Source organism: Plectropomus leopardus, chromosome 9 (assembly GCF_008729295.1).
Source record: "Plectropomus leopardus isolate mb chromosome 9, YSFRI_Pleo_2.0, whole genome shotgun sequence".
NCBI lineage: Eukaryota > Metazoa > Chordata > Actinopteri > Perciformes > Serranidae > Plectropomus > Plectropomus leopardus.
In genome coordinates, this window is record NC_056471.1 from 8,952,246 (window position 1) to 8,971,705 (window position 19,460).

The 19,460-nt window shown below is 40.4% G+C and overlaps 2 protein-coding genes across 2 annotated transcripts; one reads left to right on the top strand and one right to left on the bottom strand.

Moving 5' to 3' along the window:
* Positions 1-5,385: 5,385 nt before the first annotated feature.
* On the bottom strand, positions 5,386-8,787 carry cysltr1 (cysteinyl leukotriene receptor 1). Its single transcript, XM_042493578.1, has 2 exons — positions 8,700-8,787; positions 5,386-7,781 (listed from the first exon to the last, which is right to left on the bottom strand). Exon 2 carries the CDS (start codon positions 7,769-7,771, stop codon positions 6,740-6,742), a length of 1,032 nt encoding a protein of 343 aa, XP_042349512.1. The 5' UTR covers positions 7,772-7,781; positions 8,700-8,787; the 3' UTR covers positions 5,386-6,739.
* A 7,761-nt stretch (positions 8,788-16,548) lies between these two features.
* LOC121948304 lies at positions 16,549-19,085 on the top strand. The gene is made up of 2 exons (XM_042493669.1): positions 16,549-16,691; positions 17,423-19,085. Exons 1-2 carry the CDS (start codon positions 16,663-16,665, stop codon positions 18,207-18,209), a joined length of 816 nt encoding a protein of 271 aa, XP_042349603.1. The 5' UTR covers positions 16,549-16,662; the 3' UTR covers positions 18,210-19,085.
* Positions 19,086-19,460: the final 375 nt, after the last annotated feature.

Here is a 19,460-nt window from a genome sequence, read left to right on the forward strand (position 1 = left end):
ATTGTCTGGTTTTAACATGGAATGGACAGATGATTGACATATGTCTGGCCAATTGCCTGACACAGTTAGACTCCAGTGGCTCTACAGGCTCCAGACTACTATTAACCTGTCTATGATCTGTTTGTCTGCATTTCTCTCCTCCAACATGGCTCAAGAATGACCATTAGCTTGGCCTTTAACCTTGCACTCTGGAAGTATAGTAAATTGCAATCTGCAGGTGGCTTTTGATGTTGGTTGACAGGGGCAGAGCAGGGGGTGACTTCTGGGGCTCCAGTCCTGAATGTTTTCTAAAAAAATGCTGAATCTTTTTTGTTTTTTTAAATACCTTCAGCGTTGTCTCAATTCCCCTCAGTCTCTCTGATACGCTTTTTGCACTATTTCAACTGGTTCTGTTCTGGACTCTTGGAACCTTGGTGATATCTCATGAACCAGACTCTGTTTCCTTTCTATGAAAGGATGCATCATCCGAGAGAAAAAGGGGATTGCACAAAATGCAAAATGGAAGTAAACAGTAGTAGCTAAGTGGATTGCACTGATAACCTGCAAGCTTTAATTCTGTTATTACAGATGTTTGTTTTTATACCCAAAAAAAACCCCAGCATGGACCAATAATAATACAAAGGCTGTAGTTCAGGAAGTAGAGCAAGTTGTCCGATAATTGGTAGGTTTGATCCCCGGCTCAGAATGTTGAATTAATCTAGGGCAACGTATTGAAACTCAAATTTGCAAATTTGTCCTGATGGCTGTCTCATCAGTGTGTCAGTGTTTAAAAACCGAGCATCAGGTGACACTTTGTACGGTGGTATCAGCAGTGTAAATTTGACAAGTGTAAAAGCACTTTGAATGGTTGAATAATTAATAAAAGGGCTCTACAATGATACCACGTACTGTTTACCATGTAAAGGGCCTCTTTTTCAAACCTGTAGAATATGACATGCTGATTAATGAGGTCACTGTTCCAACTTCACGTCATGGAAAACCTGTGATTTTTTTGGTTCCGGGCGGGAACCACCTTTTGGGTTTGTTAATCAATTTATTTTTGGTTGAAATGTTCAGAACAATTCAAAATTAGGTGTGCAAACTGTTGGTGGAAAAGGGGTGTGACTGGACCAGCAAATCAATGGGGCAAAAGTTGTATAACTGGTGAAATACCGCCATTTATTTCTCCGCCCAAACGTTGTCATGGGGGGTTTCATTTTGTGTATGGTATATTTATTGTGTATGGTCTTATGTAAAGCACTTTGTGCTAAATAGTTTGAAAAGTGACATACTAATAAAATCATTCTTATTGTTTTTTTCATGATACTAAAGGGAACCAAAAAAAGATCTGTTAATTTTGCCTTCTGTACCATTATGCAGACAGTTTGAATTTGTGTCACATACCAGCCCAGTTTCAGGTCTCAGGAGGGACTCTGTTTCACTGGCTGCTTCCCTCTAACAATCACTGATAAGGTGAGGGCAGCCAGAATGTGTGGCAAATCAAGTCGTCTTGCATCAGATGTCAGTTTTGCACTAGAGCTTAACTGCAGACCCATGACCTGGGACAGGCATGAAGAAACTGACAATTTTCTGCAATTTTCCCGTCTCCTGTTTCCTTTTGTGAGAAAATTGTTTCTGTGTGCAAGTATTGACTGAAGCATGAGAACAAACGAGAAACTTATTGAAAAAAGTACTCATGTATCAAGCTGCTGTGATCAATATTTTCATAGTTACAATGGATGACTTATATTAAAATAATAAATGAGCAACTGTCTCAAAAGTTCCCCTCAGCTCTATGGAGCTTTTTTTTTCTTTGTACCTCTTTCTTTGTTCTGGTTTTATGGTCCAAAACTTTCACACTTTGGTTCACTCTTATTGGTGATGTTATCAGCCACACGAGGCAGCTGTTTTCAGTAAAGAAGCTCCAAAATCCCACTTTACACTTTCTGCCCAGCACCAAACAGAGTTAAGAAGTAGCTAATGAACATTTGGTGGCATTATTATCCGGTGCTGATGGAGACCTGTGTCAGCTGGATGTGTAAAAAAGCAGCTGGTTGCTAATGTGTTCAATATATCAACTTTATTTTGTAGTAGTATATATTTCGTGCCCAAAAATTCTAGTCATACATGTTCAAGGTAAGCAAAAAGAAAAAACTTTTCAAAGTCCACTTCTCAAAGTATATCGGCAACAAAAAACATGAATGAAAGGCTGAATACCCACAGTAAAAACCAGCTCTGCTGGAGAGCTCTTCGAACAGTTTCTGTGCTCATATGGTGGGCATTAACACATGTGGTAAAACTAAGTCTGCTCCCCTTGACAGCAAAAACATTTATTTTTTAACCTTAACCAATGCTAAGGCCAGATGTCTTTAGGAGCACTGAACCTGGAACACATATGAAAGAAATATCATATCACTTATTTCCTTCAATGCAATTGAATGCAATGTTACCTTTAACCTCTCTAACAACAAAGTAGTAGTAATAGGGATCCAGCAGGGACTTTCCGTACTTCCTGAATGGTAAGTATCTCCCCCGTGAGGTACACAAACACTGCAAAGTTCCCTTCTCTAAGATAGCCCTGCTTTGCAGACTGAAACAAACATCTTTTTGTGCAAATGGAGGAGGGAGCTGATCATGTGCTTGATATTATCTGTTTATGAAGTGGTGATACAGTGGCCTTCTATGTTCTAATCAGTAGGGTCGGCCTCAGCAGTCTGGTCTCTCTGTGTTGTTTTGTACTTCTAATTAACCAGGAAGCTAAATTTACGTCTGGATGTAGTAGCTTTACAGAAGGACGAGCGTATGCTCTTTGAGGGTCAAAGGTTCTCAAAAACCTTATTCTCAGTCAACTGCTGCCCTGCATACACCAACATAACATCTTGGAAAGATTTAAGTCAGATTTTAGGACTTGCCATCACAGGGTCCAGAGTCCATTGACTGTGGCGACCTTAGTGCAGCCTTTGATACAGTGGACCATGACATTTTAATAGACTGTGTTGGTGTTGGTGTTGCTGGCACTGCCTGGTTCACATCAACTTCAAAAATAGAAACTTCTCTTTCAACATATGCAATTTTCCTCCGTCCCTGTGAAGGTCCCACAAGGGTCCACCCTCGTTCTGATTCTGTTCTCTGTTCTACCCTCAGCCAAATATTTATTCTGTCCACTGTTTTGCCGATGACACATAGCTTTATCTCCCTCTAAAACCAACTGACCAATCAAATCTGACCAGGCTCATGAATTTCCCAGAGGACATAAAGTGTTGGATAGCACAAAACTCCCTGCAGCTAAATCAGAGAAAATGTGAAGTTGCCCTGTTAGGCCCTCCGACTCCATCAAAGTGATTACTAATAGTCTTCTATATACCTTTGATAAACCGTAGTGTGATATTTGATGGTACCTTTAAAGGGAGACTTTGCTGATTGTCAACCAGCTCTGTGTCACTGCATTGTGGCCAGTGTGGCCAGTGTGTACAGTGTGTGCTGTGGTTGCAGAAGAATGGTTTTTGGCTTCCCCTCGTGCCGCAAGCGCAACTTCCTGCATACTGGGATTAATCAGTCCCCTTTGCAACTGGTCCTAAACACAGCAGCCAGGCTCCTGCCAGGTACCCAAAGGAGGGATCATATAACCCTTATTCTGGCCTCCCTCCACTGACTGTAAGTAAAGTTCATTATTGTTTTTTTCCTAAAGCCCCAAAATGGGCTGGCCACCTCCTATATCAAAGGCCTTCTTAACCCTAATTCTACCTCCAGATCCCTCAGGTCAGCTGACCTGGGGCTCCTGGCTGTCTTGCATCTGTCTCAAATCACTCCAAAAAAATACTTTTACTCACTAAAGTCTGAATTCTCCTGATGTGCCTGTGAGCTCTGTGCATTTAAATATATGGTGTCTTGTTTATTTTATTTAGTTAGTTTTATTTTATTAGTTTCATTGTATTGTACTATTTTTTATTTTAGCTACTTGCCCTGGTCTGTCTCTTGTTTCTGGCTGCAGTTCATAAATAAATTTGACTTGACTTGACTTGACTTGACTTACCATTCCTATAAATATAACATGTTTGATAGCTTCAGTTAATAAATTTATGTACTATATAGACAAGACTTATATATTTTGCAAAAATTCCATTTGTAACCATGCAACACAACTCTTGAAATTCTGCAGCTCATTGTTTTCCTGTCCGATCTCAAAGCAGTCGCCCAGAGATGGGCTCAAACAATATGTGTGCTGGTGCGACACCCAGTGGACAAACATTGTAACTCTTCATGCAGTCAGCGTGGACAATTTGAAGTGATTGTACTTTACCTGAGTATCTCAGCTTTATATAACTTTATACTTCTACTCAACTACATCTCAGAGGAAATACCATACTTTTTACTCTTCTACATTTGTCTGTTTACAGATAACATTTTTTCGCACCCTTCCTGTCCAATGAAAACTGTGTATCCCCAGATTTGGTCAAACAAAGTGTTCCTTTGCTGTGAAAATTCCCCTACTTCTTGACATAATTAAACTTGTTTAAAAAAACTTTTGGATCAGCTGGAAAATGCACCACCAAAAAGCTGAAAAAGAGATGTTTTTCTGACACCACAAAAAGTCAACTTCTTGGAGAAACGTGTCTCTCACAGAACAGCCATGCTACAAACATTTGATGATCTTATAGTGTATGATGCATAGCTGTTGATTTAACTACCCAACAAGATATCAAGGACACCAACATCAGTAATATTAATACAAAAAGAAAACATGGTAAAACACTGACAGAAAACATTTTAGTTTTACACAGTGTGGTATTAGTACCTTTTAGTAAAGGATCTGAATACCTGTTCAACCACTGCATGTGATCATACACATTGGATGATATATTGATGCAGTCATCATACATAACATGAAATACAGTTTGCATACAACAGGAATATAGCAGCATTTAAAGACTGGAAAAATAAACACAAGTTGTAGGTTTAAAGAAATGGTATACAACATGTTAATTAGAGCTTTACATGTGCTTGTAAATTTTTTTTTTTTTTAACTTTTGGATGGAGCCAGGTTAGCTGTTTCCCCTTAGTCTTTGCTAAGCTAAGCTAACCATCAGCCAGCTGTTTTTCTGTATTTACAGATATGAGAGTGGTATCGATGTTCTTATCTAACTCTTAGCAAGAAAGCATTTAAGTGTACTTTGCATCGTCACAATTATTTACAACAAGATGCACATAGATATTAGATAACTCAATAGCTCAATAGCTCAAAAACCAAAAATACAAATACAAATTGATTTCAGTTTTTTTCATAAGAAGCAAGGAAAATCACAATAACTCACAATAAAAAAAAGTTGTGTCCATTCAAACATTAACAAAATATTAAGGTAACAAAATGCTTGAAACAACAACAACAACAAACACTGATTAAAGAATAGAGAAAAGAAGTACAGTGAGAAAAGTAATGGTATGCAGTAGTTTACAGACATTAACATTCATGCAGGTTGTGCGGTACAAGACTCAATAAAAAGACATATTACAACATTATCTACAATACATTCATACATTAATTACTGTGTATTTATGTTTGTATCACCACAGTTTGAGTAACTTTTGAGACACAATTGGGGGCTGTTTGCTGTCATAATAATAATAATGCAGAGTAATATAACTTAAATATTGAACACTGTGCATTCTTATGGATAATAAATATCAATTTTAATGGAAAACAATCTCCTGAGACTTGTAACTTTAAGGACCAGTGTGTACGATTTAGTGGCATCTAGTGGTGAGGTTGCAGATTGCAACCAACTGAATATCTTTGCTCACTACTACCTTTCCAAGCGAGAGGGGGCCTACAGTGCCCTTCAAGCTGCCACTTAAATGTAAAACTGCAAAAGACTTTCTCTAGAGTCAGTGTTTGATTTCTCAGCATGCTCTCATTCTAACTTGTAACATGTTGCCACTTTGCTGTGGACTTTCGTATCTACTCATTTCATTTTGGGCATCCTTCTCTGTCTGCTGTTGACGTTACGGGATGTTGCTACGGTGATGGGGTTACCATGATGTCAACAAATGCACGTGGTGGGATACTGTTGCATGTGGTTATGTTTAGACAACTCAAGCACATATCAGCCAATGCCAGGACATCAATTAAGGCACATTTACATTAAGCAACAAGGACACGGAGGACACGGATGGTTAAGTTTAGGCAAAAGGGCACATGGTTAGGTGTAAATAAAAAACATCACATTCACACAGGAAGCAACCATTGGACATTAAAGTCTGAGGTTTGTTGGACCCATCCACTGCCTCACCCACCCACACTATAGGAACCCTGGCTCTCCTTATATTACATCATTACTGACTGTGTTTAAGCCTACAGCCGTCCAGCAGCGTATCATTTAGATATGAAGGGTGGCTTTTGGCATCAGGATTGCTGAAAGAACTGCAAAAGCAGCAGAGACATGGTGGAGCAACATGATCCATTGAAGAAGACCAGCACTTTATGTACATATAATGAATGAATGAATATAATGAAAACATAATTAGGATTATTATACTCCATTTTTGCCTATAAAGTCCCCTAAACCCTTACACACTGGACTTTAAATGTTTAAATACTCAACATCAGTAAACCAGCCCTAAACAGTTTTAAAAAAATGTTGCAGTTTATATTCTTATGTTTCTCAAAACTCCCTCCCTGTTTGTTAACGAGGGCACATGCCATCCTGAGCTCTTTAAATACATCCTAAGTTGTGTGTTTGATGGCCCTCCTGCCTGCCATGAACTAAGTAGCCTTCAGCTGGTGGTTCTCCCCAGACTCTGAGCTTGCAACAGGCTTCATCCTGGCTACATGCTGCACAGTGCTGCCCCTCATTGAGTGGCGCAGGGAGGTCAAGCGACTACGGAAACCCTCCCCAGAGAAAAAATAAAGCAGTGGATCAAAGCATGAGTTGGAAGCAGCCAGGCACAGTGTTACCACAACAGACTTCTGCATAGCTACTACCTCTGAGCAGGTGGTGTCATTCCGGGACAGGAAGTTCAGGTGGATGGTGCGCTGCACGTGGTACGGCATGAAGCTGACTAGGAAGGTCAGCAGGACAATGACAATCATTCGGATGGCTTTGGTGCCTGTGTCCCGCTGGCGTCGGGCAGCATTGGTGCGGGACAGCAGGGCGCGGACTATGCCAGCATAGCAGAGCAGGATGACCAGGAAGGGCAGAGCAAAGCCCACCACTAGGGACAAATAGTTTAGCACAATTAGTTTCTGCACACCTTTGCGGGTGGGAGGCTCAAAGCACTTGGTTTTATTAGTCTCAGGGTCAAAATTCTGGCCAGTCATCAGAAAGGGTGATGATGAAAGACAGATAAACACCCAGACAGCCACACACACCAGGCGAGCACGGCCCTCTGTCACCAGCCGCAGGTTCTGCACAGGGAATACAATGGCCAAAAAACGCGTGATAGACATGGCAGCCATGAAGTAGATACTGCAGTAGAGGTTTACATATAGGGCGTAGGAGCTGATGCGACACAGGAAATCCCCCTGCTTCCAATCGCCCTTGTTGACATAGTAGAGAACTCTGAGTGGCAGTGTCATAACACACAGCAGATCGGACACGGCCAGGTTCAGCATGTAGACATGAAAGGGTGAGCTCTGTCGGTATGTTTTGATCAGCACCACCAGGGCGAAGCCGTTCCCCACCAGGCCTAGCACGGTGATGAAGGAGTAGGATGTGGAGTAAACCTGGTTACGGAAGTCATCAATGGATGGACAGGTAGAGTTGGTCTCCACACTGTCTGTCAAATTTGTCCCCATTTTAAGCCAGCTGCAGAGAGACAGGCAAAGATAACATGAGGGTGTCTGCAAAAGAGATTAAATGGAGAAAAGAATATGCGTGCAAGAGAAAACAAAACAAAAGCCTGCAGAGTGTGACGTCTGTGATGTGGCAGATTGTTTCAAAGATAGAGTATTCTGCTGCTGTACAGACTCTGGAGGGAACTTAGAAAGGAGATAAGCATTTTAGAGCTTTATCCTGTTATGTGATCTTGTTTTTATGTGGGTAAAAAAGGTCAATTAGTTTTTTTGTTTTTTCTCTGAGAAGTGCAGAGTTGCAGCTGAGTGTGTGAAAATCCCCTAGATGGGTTACATTCTGTTGATTTTTTAATGTACTGAAGGAGACCACAGCATGCTGATGTCGAACTGTTATTTTTCCATCTGTATATCTGTCCATCAAGCGATGAATGATAAAGTAACTCGCATACTTGTTGCATAAACTGGCATCTTTAATTGAAAATACAAAAGGCAATTTTAAAAAAAGCTTTTTCTCGCTGTCATTAATAATGTAAAATGCATCCAGTCGATTAGAGTGTAATGCACATTACTGTAAATGATCTGTGCAGCTCTTTGTGTAGTCAGTAATATGTATGGACCATATCAAATTGTAGATTAATTCATTCATGCTGGCTGACTATTTACATTGTCGCCTAAATCAAAAGACAAACAAGTCTTTTGATTTAGAGAGTTATATGAAGCATGCTCCCTGACAGATTGTCTATTCAAAACTGTTCAAATGTGCTCAAACACTGGATGCAACATATGTTACATAATAGCTGCATGCAGTAACTGTAATTATCTGTCAGTTACTTCCCCTCAACAAAAGTGAAAACATCAATCAAACATAACTCTCTAGCAAAAGAAAAACTTTAACTGTGATCAAATCTGTCCTCAAAGTTTTCCATCTTACCGCTGTGTTCCTGTCTGGTGTCAGAACGTTGCTGCCAGTCTGTTGATCTTCTCTCCTGGTTGATTTGCAGTGTGTGTCTCCTCCGGCTCTCTGTCTTGTCTGCCGGATGTCGCAGCAGTGGTGGGAGGGCCCTGCAGCAGGTGGCTGCTTCCTCACAGTCTCACTTCTTGGGAAGATTTTCAAAGTACATCTGGTCTGTCTCTGTGCAGCACAAACAGCATAAAGTCTAATGAGGTCATCAACCACGCAGCCATGTAAAAAAAAAAAAAAAAAGAAAAAGCAGAGCAGGGAAAAAGAGGTTCATTAGTACAGAAAGTTGTGCTCTTGTTGTTAACTCAAGTACTGCACTTCAGTACATATTGAAGGTACTTGTACTTTACATAATATCTCCATTTTATGCAAATATTCTGCTTTTTATACCACTAAATTTATCTGACAGTTTACTGATTACATTTTTCCTACTCTTCCTGTTTAAAGACAACCATGTGTCTCTAAATTTGGTGATTTTGAATGTTTGGGATAAACTGAAGGATTAAGTGTCCCTTAGTGAAGGATCTAAATACTTCTTCCACTACTGTTTTTGGTTTTCCTGCACATCATTGATCCAGTTCTGTAAATTCACCTTAGTCACACTCTTACACTTTGTTTAGCACACACCTACAGGCTTGTCTCTGTCCTGAACGTTCTTAATCTGTTGTTTTTTCATCACAGGATGTAAGTTAACACCCTCCTTCTTTTCATTATTTATCTTGTCTTATTTTGGCTTCATCTGCTTGTATCAGCATGCCTGACCTGTTCTGCATGTTTATTCTGGAACCAAAGGACTGCTCGCCAACAATCTTGTAGCTTTAAACAAGTGTTTACATGGAGGAACTCTTTATTCATGTTGATAAATTTGTCATTCAGCTGTTCTGCAGATACAAGTCAAGAACAAGATCTGTAACCCGAGGTGAGCGAAGAGATATAATGACACACGGGTCAACCATCCCTCTTGACAAATGATGGGAGACTTTTGTTTATTCAACAGCATTTCCTATGTATTTTGCTAATGATTGTGATTTACAGTTAGTAAATGGACTGCGGATACTGCAGTGGAAATGGGCAAACTCATTCTTGCAGCTGAAAGGCCTGTGTAGTAGAAGGGCAGGATATTTCATCTGTAACTCATTTAGCGGTTATTGGCACCAGCAAAGAAAAACATTCAACCCCACTTGCACTCAGGAGTCATCTGCATCAACACCACTGACCCTGCATGTCCAGGACTATTACTCTATTAGCTCCACAATGCATTTAGTGTAATAGTAATGGCAGGGGCAGAAATGTTTAACCCCTCTGAGAGATGGTGGAAGTGCATCTGTTATTTCTGAGTGGTGCAATCTTAAGATCTCTAAAATGGCCCGGAACCACAATGCTTTTATTTCTCTTGTCCACACACATACTTAGTACATCTTCTGTATATAACTGTACTCTGTATGGCTTAATTGTTATTGATTACACAGTGATTGAGGTCTTATTGTTGGCAAGAGACACTCACAACCAGGGCACTTAGTGCATCAAACATGCCAAGAAAACTGCACTCATTAACAAGTTAATCAGTACTTATTGCACATATGCAGCTTATTATGATATAGGGTGCAGTTTTGGGAGCTGGTTGCTCAGTGGATCGTACTTGAAGTGATCTGCAAAATCCAGTAATGTGGGTGGGAAGGTGAAATGCTTAATAGATTTAATGCATCATCCCAGACATTATTTGTTAGTGGATTTACTCTGCTGTGGAGTTTATAGTAACTGACACATGTAAACTAAGCAGAGACTAACTTGGTGCGACAACTTCAGGCCCCCAGAGAGCGCAGAGGTCTTTGAAGCCAATTTCTGTCATGGCCAAACTGTGGAATTACAACTTCTGGGTCTGTCATGTGATGCCATTGGCCCCAAAAAGACTTTTTACCAGAGACTTGTATGATGAAAGTGACAAATCTCGAAATCTTCAATAACCTTTTAAAAGTCAAGAGGAGCGGCACGATTAATTCATTTTATCCCTTCAAGTTAGCAAACGGTCAAACCAGAGGTTAACCCCTCGGCCAGTGGAAGTCTCTTTTGCGCTTGCTCAGTGGGTCAACAATGTAGAAGATTCAGTTCATTTTGTACCAGGAAAGTCAAACTTTTTAATTTCATGCACTACCGAGGAACTTTCATGGGAATGAACGCTGAATGCAGCTCTCTTTATGCATTTATGAACAATTTGCTGTTATGCTAACAATGCTTTAACAGAAGCAGAAGGCTAAACAAGTCTGAAAATGGATGGGAAAAAAATACTGTCAACAGGGGTTGTAAATTCTTCGGTAAATACTGGAGGTGGGATTTTAATTATTACTTTAATATCTGTCAACAGTAGTCTGTTAGCTCATGTTAGCCTAAGGGCTTGAATGTTTACTTTGGCTTGGCAACACTGTCAGCTGCTCTCTGCAGCTGTACTGAAGATGCTTGCTTTTGAAAATATTGAGACACCCCCAATAAATCTGTGAGCAGTTTTAAGACTACATCTGTTAACATCAAGCATCATCAGATCATTTTCAAGGCATTTGATGCTGTTTTTTTGTTTGATACCATGGTTACACAGTTAAAGCAAATCAACCAGCTGGGGGTGCCAGGAAGCACACACTTGTTATCACTAGATTGTGTGGGTGTTATCAGTACTTATCAGCCTCACAGAGAAGGGGCCTGCTACACCTACTAGTAGATTCAGGTCATCATTATCAGCCCAGTAATTATCAGTTGTGGTTGTAGTAATTCTGACAGTAACAAAACAGGAAGTAGGACGGAGTAGTTTAAAAAGTGTCAAAGTGTGCATGCAGAGAGGTCATGGTGATGGATAGTTTAAACCAACAGTCAGGAAACTACTGTTCATGTCTTGGTGTGGCTGTATCCGTATCTATGAGGCTGATAACTACTAACAACCCTGATTCAATAACATTTCAACATATTGGGTTTTTTGTTGTTGTTGTTGTTGTTGTTGTTGTTGTTGTTTAGACTTCAGGATGCCTCTTTACTACCAATGAAAATTAGCTACCCAGCTAATTCGGGTGCATTTCCATTTGTTTAAATGTGGATTAATATACATTGTCCCTTTTTAAATAAATACATTACAAAATTACAAATTAAAAATTTGAAAGGGTGCTGGTAGCAAGCAAGAACAATAAAAGACGCATGTGCACACTTACAAGGAATGCAGCCATTATTGATTGTGTGGGTGGGAAGAGGGTGAGGGATTATGTCCTTGTTAAATTGAGGACTTCTTCTGGTCGGTTAGGCGGTCGGCTGTGACAAGATGAGTACAGATGTTAGAACTGAGTAAACTGGTCAGAAGTGGTCAACTTGGGGGCAGTGGAAACACACTGTAAATTGAACATTAACATCTAATAACCTTTTTAGTTGATATGTTAAACTGTTGCCTCTTAACTAAAATAAATAAATAAAAACAAATAATATAACAAATATGGAGTAACATTTGCATCCATTTGGAGTTTATGTGCACTAGATGAATGTTAGCCCAATATTCACTCTTCTTTTAGGTCTGCTTTTGGGCTCTGACTCCTGAGAGAAATATCTGCATCAACTGTTTAGGTTACACATGTTAGTCACTAACTGTTTCTGAAGTGCTGTTTTCTTTAACTAGTAAGGAGGTGGTACATCAGAAAACACTTACATGAGTAGTTTTCGAAGGAATTGACAAAGTGCCAAATGCTATCATTGAGGTTTGAATGCTTTTTAACTTCTGTTTATTAGATACAGATACCCTGCATATTTGAGGGGCCCAGCATCTCCTCTGCCTTTGCTGCAGCAGTGCTCCTTTCATGGAAGCGAGAGCAGCTGTTCCCCTTACGTCAACACGCATCAATTATCACGGTGTGATTAATTTCATAATTTGTATATTTACACTGCTAGGAAGTTGTTAAGCTCCCCAGCACTCTTTGCCTACTTGCAAAGAGTTTGATTTATTCTATTTATCACTATTCAAGAGACAGATTTATGGAGTCATGTGAATAAAAGCAGGCTTATTAAAGTCAAACACTATAAATACCTGGGTGGTCTACTTACACTGAGATCTATTGTGATTCAAATGGCCCTTTTTGTTGTTCTGATAGTGCTGATAATACCCTGCAGACAAGGATGTGCATGTAGGTCACTTTCTTTGAAACTTACAGTTCATCTCAGCACTTCGGTGAAGTGTTTCACAAAGTAGGGCTCAGAGATAGGACCCTGCCAGACCATTGGAGAGGAACAAACAACTTCTAAACTTTTGTGGTTTCCTAGTTGCTGACATCGTTTGGCAGGAGTTCAAAGTGTCTAATATACAGATATTGATTTAAACATCCTTGAGGCTTCATGTCAGTGGAAACAGCGGTACATCTGACTGTTCAAGAACCACGTACTGCATATGTTAAAATGTAATATTATGTAAAATAATAGCACTTAATTGGTTCATTTAACAGAAACATAACGAAGAATTAAAACCACATTCTGGCATGCTCTGTACATCCTTAACTGCTAAATTTGGTTTTATGAGCATTCACCAAAAGAATGGCTCGAGGCCTTGTTTAGATAATCTCCCAAACCTGTCCAGTATGGGCGGCACAGAAATAGTTCAGTATGTATAAACAAACAGATAAATCCATTTGACAGTGTGTAAAAGGGAACAAAGAGATATGCACTTCTCTCCCCTGAGAGTACATCTTCAGAAAGCTTCCCAGTGCTGTTTATCTGATGATGAGCACTCAATGAGGTGCCCGCAGTTTTATAAGGACTTTACAGTTTAAGTTAATTGCAGGTTAATTTTACTGGAAGCTGTCTGTGATCGTCTTCAGGATGTGAGTCATAAGGCAATTGTTGAGTCTTTAAAAAGTTGCATCAGCTGTGAGTCAATTCAGTAGTAATTTGAGGCATTATGGGCGTATCTACATTAAATAAAGGGCAGATTCTCTAATCAGGGAAGGTTATCTCATTATCTGTCTACACTATCCTCATAAATATGGTGTCAATGTTTTACACAAACACAGAGAACTATTGAAAATGCTTTGTATATGAGCACAAAGTTTAAGTTTTGATAGCTGCAACAAAGGGTTATTTAACAAAATAAGAACTGACTTAGCCTCTGTGTGTCTGGAGGGGGACAGAGGCTTGGCTGGGTTCTGGGTTTTCAGAGGGGTTTTCTGTGTTGCATGGTTTCCAAGTGGGAAAGGGAAATCCAAGTAAGTGGTTTTAGGGTTTCTGGTTGTTTTTCTTTTTCAGGTTTTGAGGACAATGGATGATCACAGAGCCGGGGACAAGAGGACAGACCCGATGGCAAACAGGTTAGGCTAGAAGTGGCTGGTGACAGGAATCCAGGGATCACTGGTGAGTAATGGACAATCTGGTGGAGAGTGGAGGAACTAGCCGCTCCTTTTATCCTGCAGCAGTGTAGGTGGCTTGATCATCAGCAGGTGAGTGATGAACTGCAGGTGTGTCAATAATCAGCATGCCAGCCAAACAACACACACACACACACACACACACACACACAGGGGAGGAACCTCCAATGATCAGACACACCCACATGAGGGAAAGGGAAAAAACAAGAAAAAAGACAAGGGTAAAAAACACTGAGCCCTAACATGTTAAGGTGTGATGGTAAATCTGCATGACCAGGCTTATAAACATGTAGGACAGAGTACATATACACTCATCTATTCCCAGTTTAGAAATTTGAACCCCTTACAGCTATCCATTACAAGTACTAGTCAGTCAGTCATTTTCTGTAACCGCTTGTCCTCGTAAGGGTCGCGGGGGGGCTGGAGCCAATCCCAGCTGTCATCGGGCGGAAGGCGGGGTACACCCTGGACAGTTACAAGTACTAGTACTATTTAAATATACAAAACAGGAGTGTCAGACTGAATTTAGATCCTTGCCACAAATCCCCCAATCTTATCTCAAGTGAGTTGGACCAATAAAACTATTGCACAATAAGTTATAAATAACAGCACCTTCAAATGCTTCATTTCTTTTCGAGCAAAGAAGTACAAACACCTGTCCTTTTACAAAGCAGAAACTCTTGGAACCCATCAGCTTTAGGTGTGACAACAATAAGCCTCTGGGGGTAGCGGCTATTATTTTGAGAGATTCAATATAATATCCATGCCAAGACTTCCTCTTCAGTGCGGAGGTCATTTTGTCTAATTTATTAACTGATATTTGTAAATGAATGCAGATACATTTTTTAATGAGATAAAACAGAGCTTAATCATGATCAGACAATAGCCAATGGATTCTGAGACTGCATTTTGGCATTTTGGCCACCTCTCCACATGGATTATTTTACCTGCCACTCAAGTGTGATTTGTAAATACCTCTCTTACCACAAACTGAAATCAAATTTCTTCTGCTATAGTAATCCTATCCTGTTGCCAACAGATTCTCTTTGCATGCTGCTTGTAGAGATTACATAACAGACAATGATGGCCTGAGATTTCTTAAGTAAAATGAGTGGAATTCCAACAATATATCTTTTTTTCACATTAAGTTTCCACTCCTATGTAATATCCTGCCTATACAAACCATTTATAAATCATATGTTTAGGCAGTGCTTTAGAATTAGGGCTCCACCAATACTGTTTTAAGACAGAGGTGTAACCCTGAATCTTTTTACTGAAGCTGCTGATGGACTATCTTTTTTGCACAGTGTTCAATATCTTTAAATATGACCACAATAAGGAAACAAAGAGAGATGACTGGTTTGCTCTGTGGATCACAATTAAATGTAGGTCACAAAATAGTATCGGGTGCTCATGGAAGACGGGAAACAACAGGATAAAACGGGAGGGAAATCCACTCACCCCAGGAATATGAGAACGTGAAAAACAAGGAGGAATTACATTAAAAAGCCTTTATTACAGATTGGCTTTTTAATGTAATTCCTCATTTTTCACGCTCTCATACTCTTGGAGTGCCTGCATTTCACTCTCATTTCACTGTTTAACTTGCTCCTGAAACCTGGCACTTTTTAGTCTTCACATCAGTGTTAGGTGTGTAGAGTCACCCAGTGGCCTGGATAGGAACCTCGGGCGGGCCATATATGTGACTTAATTTTGAGGAGGCAGTGTTGATTTCTTTCTGACAGATGTTCAAACACAAATACTCATATGTTGTGTGATACACAATTACTCACGCACCTGGCCTGTTAAACACTGTCACATGTGTGTTACGTGCACCCAACAAAAACTAAAACCACCTGTCCCCGGTCAACCATCAGAAAAGCGATGGAAGTGATGAGTTAAGCAATGTGATTAGTCAGCTTAGAGGAGAGTCACATTCTTTGTTAACAAAAGCCTGATATCACGGAAGTCACACCCTAGTTGCTGTGGATACTGTTGTGTGTTTCACCCTGCCTGTCCTCAAACAGCATCCCAAATACTGATAACACATGTGGGTTGTTACTCTCCTGTTGAAACAGCAACATAAATCATCCAATAACAAAGGGTAACAAAGGTAAGCAATCATTTATTACATCACCTCTTTGCTTTTAATGAGCTATATTCGTTTGATGTCGGTCAGTATAAAAGCTTCCACGCTAGGATTTACTAAACAGAATGCAAGGCATTTTGGGAGCTCACTCCCTGGCACCAACTCCCCCATTCAGAGCTCCTTTTTTGGCTCCGCGGTGCATGGAAAAACGCACACACACACATACAGGTCTACACTGATGTCAGTAATAGGCAGAAAACCCTCAGGCACAGATCCTCCATTAACATGAGTCAGATAAAGTCTGGCCGTCTTCCAGACGAGACATTATGACATTTGCCGACCGGGAACCAGTAGAGTTAGAGCAGCTTGATAAAAGAGAGGAGAGACACTCACACATTCATTCAGCCTCTTTGAGGAGAGGCGCTGGCATGGGGGGGAAAGCTACCAGCCCAGATCCAGGTGAAACATGACGTTCGACTTCCTGCCAGAACCCAGGTGAGTCTCACACAGACAAGATTTAAATCTTTGTTAAAAGGCAAATACACAAGTTGAATTGACTTTTTGATGATGAAGATTTGTACATGAATATCCCCTGTAGCTATCATGATTTACATAGAGGTCTACACTGGAACTGATGAGGAACCAGTTGAGGCAAATGAAAGCATGCTTGAGTTTAAAATATGGTAATAGACACAATAAATGTAGTTAAATGTATCAGAGTATGGGATGTACATGTAACAAAGTGTGCTGGTTCATATAAAAGACACTTTTATACTGTTTAGAATATTTTTTTATCCATGGACTGAGCTATGCTTACTTTCCATTATGACTTAAGTGTCATAGTGTGAGTTTAATGAGGTTCCTTTATTATAAAGAAAATTGAATACATGCCACAGAAATGCTTTTTCTGTGAAACATGGGTTAGAGAAGGATATGGGACATTCAGCCTCAGTCATGTTAAACACTGCCTGTAAAACTGAGGAATTCATTGATGGCTTCTTTGCTTGCCTGGGCCTCTGCCTTCTTACACAACACTGGCTTAGTCATAATAAAGGAGAAAGTTGTAAAGAGATTTATGTGGCGGAAATAAACCAGTAAACCTGTGTGTGTGTGTGTGTGTGTGTGTGTAGTTACACCTTTGAATGGGTGGAGCAGAGATGCTGAGTACTAAAGAGAAGGTAGGAGCATCACACTGAGATAACCTCCACGTGTTGAACTCTCTGCAGATCAAACCAAGTGTTAAAGTTGGTCTGGGAGATGAGCTCTTGGTGCTGGCCCAGTTCACTCAAAGATGGAGTCTCGGCCTCCAGGGGATGGCTGCGTCGGTTCTTACTGCTGAAGCTGGTGATGGTGCTGCTGTTCCCCCATGCTGCAGGCCTCCCCCTGCTGGTGGGCTGCGTGTTCAGCCTGCGGGCCCTGTTGCTGCTTCGCTCCCCTCACATCTCCACCAAGCCCTCCACTGTGCTGCTGGGCCGCCTGGCTCTCGCAGACAGTCTCGTGATGCTGCGTTTTTTTCTTCAGCTGGGAGCGACATTGGTCTGGTGGATGGAGGAGGCGGGGGTTGAGACTGAGACGGGCCTCATGAGGGAGCGGGATTGGTGGAGGGAGGCTGTTAGTGCGCTCAGTCAGCAGCTGCTTGATGCTCACCACCTGGCCTCTCTGCTCCTGCTGGCACTGCTGGGACTGGAGGCCACGCTGGTGTCACGCTGGCCTCAGCAGACTCGGAGATTCAGGACTTCTCACTGGGCTCAGCTCAGCTGCAGCCTGGTCTGGATAATTGTGCTGCTAGAGTTATTGTTCTTGCTCCACTCAAAACTTTTTCAAGACTCAAGACCCCAGACTTATTCCTCAACAATACACAACTCTCATAGTTCCTCTCTGGGCCTGGAGCCTCTTCCCTCCCTTCCAGCTTTCTCCTCCTGCCTGAGGAGGATGTTATGGCTGGTGAATTTATGGATGCATTATGCCGTCCTCTATAGCAAACCACAGAGGAGAAAGAGCTCATTTCATTGAAAGTTTGCTCTGAAATATCCTTGCTATTTTTATACTATTTTATTTATAAAATAAAATTATTTTTAATTTGTGTGGTAGAAATTGTGACAAAGATGTCTTTATATGGGCCTTAAATGGAGACTATGCAACTTAGACTAAACAATGGCCCCTGTGGCTGCAAATTTACAAGTGTGTTTACTTATGCCATTTTACTTATGTGACTTTATGAGTGACATGCTTAAACACAGTGGAATACTAGCAAAAGCACAAGACACAATAAACAGCTGGTCATACCCAAACAGCAACCTGAGCCTGAAAAATGAAGCCAATGCAGAAGTGCCAAAAACTGCTCTCCCACTATGCAAATGTCTATAGTTGTACCTTAAATGAATCAAGTAGCAAAAATGTGTTTACTGACTTAAATAATGGACAATACAGGTTACGTGTATTTACATGATAAATAGATATATTTTTAACATTAAAACACATTTCAACTTGCCATTGAAGACCCCCCCCCCTCAGTTATTATGAAGATATATACATTTTTTTACAATATCAGCAGAAGCCAATGTGAAAGACACAAATGAACCGCTAACACAAAGTTGAAAAGTGAACTGCAGCCTGTCTAAGCTTAGTCAAAATGCCAAATAATCATAATAAGTATATGTATGCAAAATAGACATTGGCCTAGATGGGTTGATAACACTGGATTTGAAAATGGTGAGAGGTGACAAGTAAATTGATTTGCTCTTGTTATTTAATAATTTCTTTAATCATGTTTGATTTTTACTTTTCTCACACTATTCATTGGAGGGTTTTTTTCACTCCTTGTTTTGTTTCATGCTAAAAGAAGAACAATAACTGCCACAGTCTTAATTAAAAGAAAACTTGACATAACTGACTTGATCTTTTGTGCTTAGTAATGATATTGAGTATATGTATGCAAAATAGAGCGTGGCCTGGATGGGTCTCAAACACTGAGATTTGGAAATGGTTGTTAAAAGACTCCACCTCTGTCACTGCAAAACTAATGGGCCAAAAGCTTATTTAAAATTGCCGCTGTTGGTAAAAGAGCTGAGGATGGGTAGGTGGGTTGTGGTGGTGCTGCAGTGTGGATAGTGCCCAGTTTGGAACAATTTGTCCCTCTGTCCTTAATTCCTATAGTACACATGTGTGGTATGAATATGTTACAGTAGGATGAGAAATATTGTGAAATGTGGTATTATGTGGGATTTTCAATCAAAGGCTTCTCCTGTTTACATTTGAGATGCT

Coding starts and splice junctions, on each gene's coding strand:
- cysltr1 (XM_042493578.1), bottom strand. CDS start 7,771: ATGGGGACAAATTTGACAGACAGTGTGGAGACCAACTCTACCTGTCCA.
- LOC121948304 (XM_042493669.1), top strand. CDS start 16,663: ATGACGTTCGACTTCCTGCCAGAACCCAG. Junction 16,692..17,422: donor GACTTCCTGCCAGAACCCAG/GTGAGTCTCACA, acceptor AACTCTCTGCAG/ATCAAACCAAGTGTTAAAGT.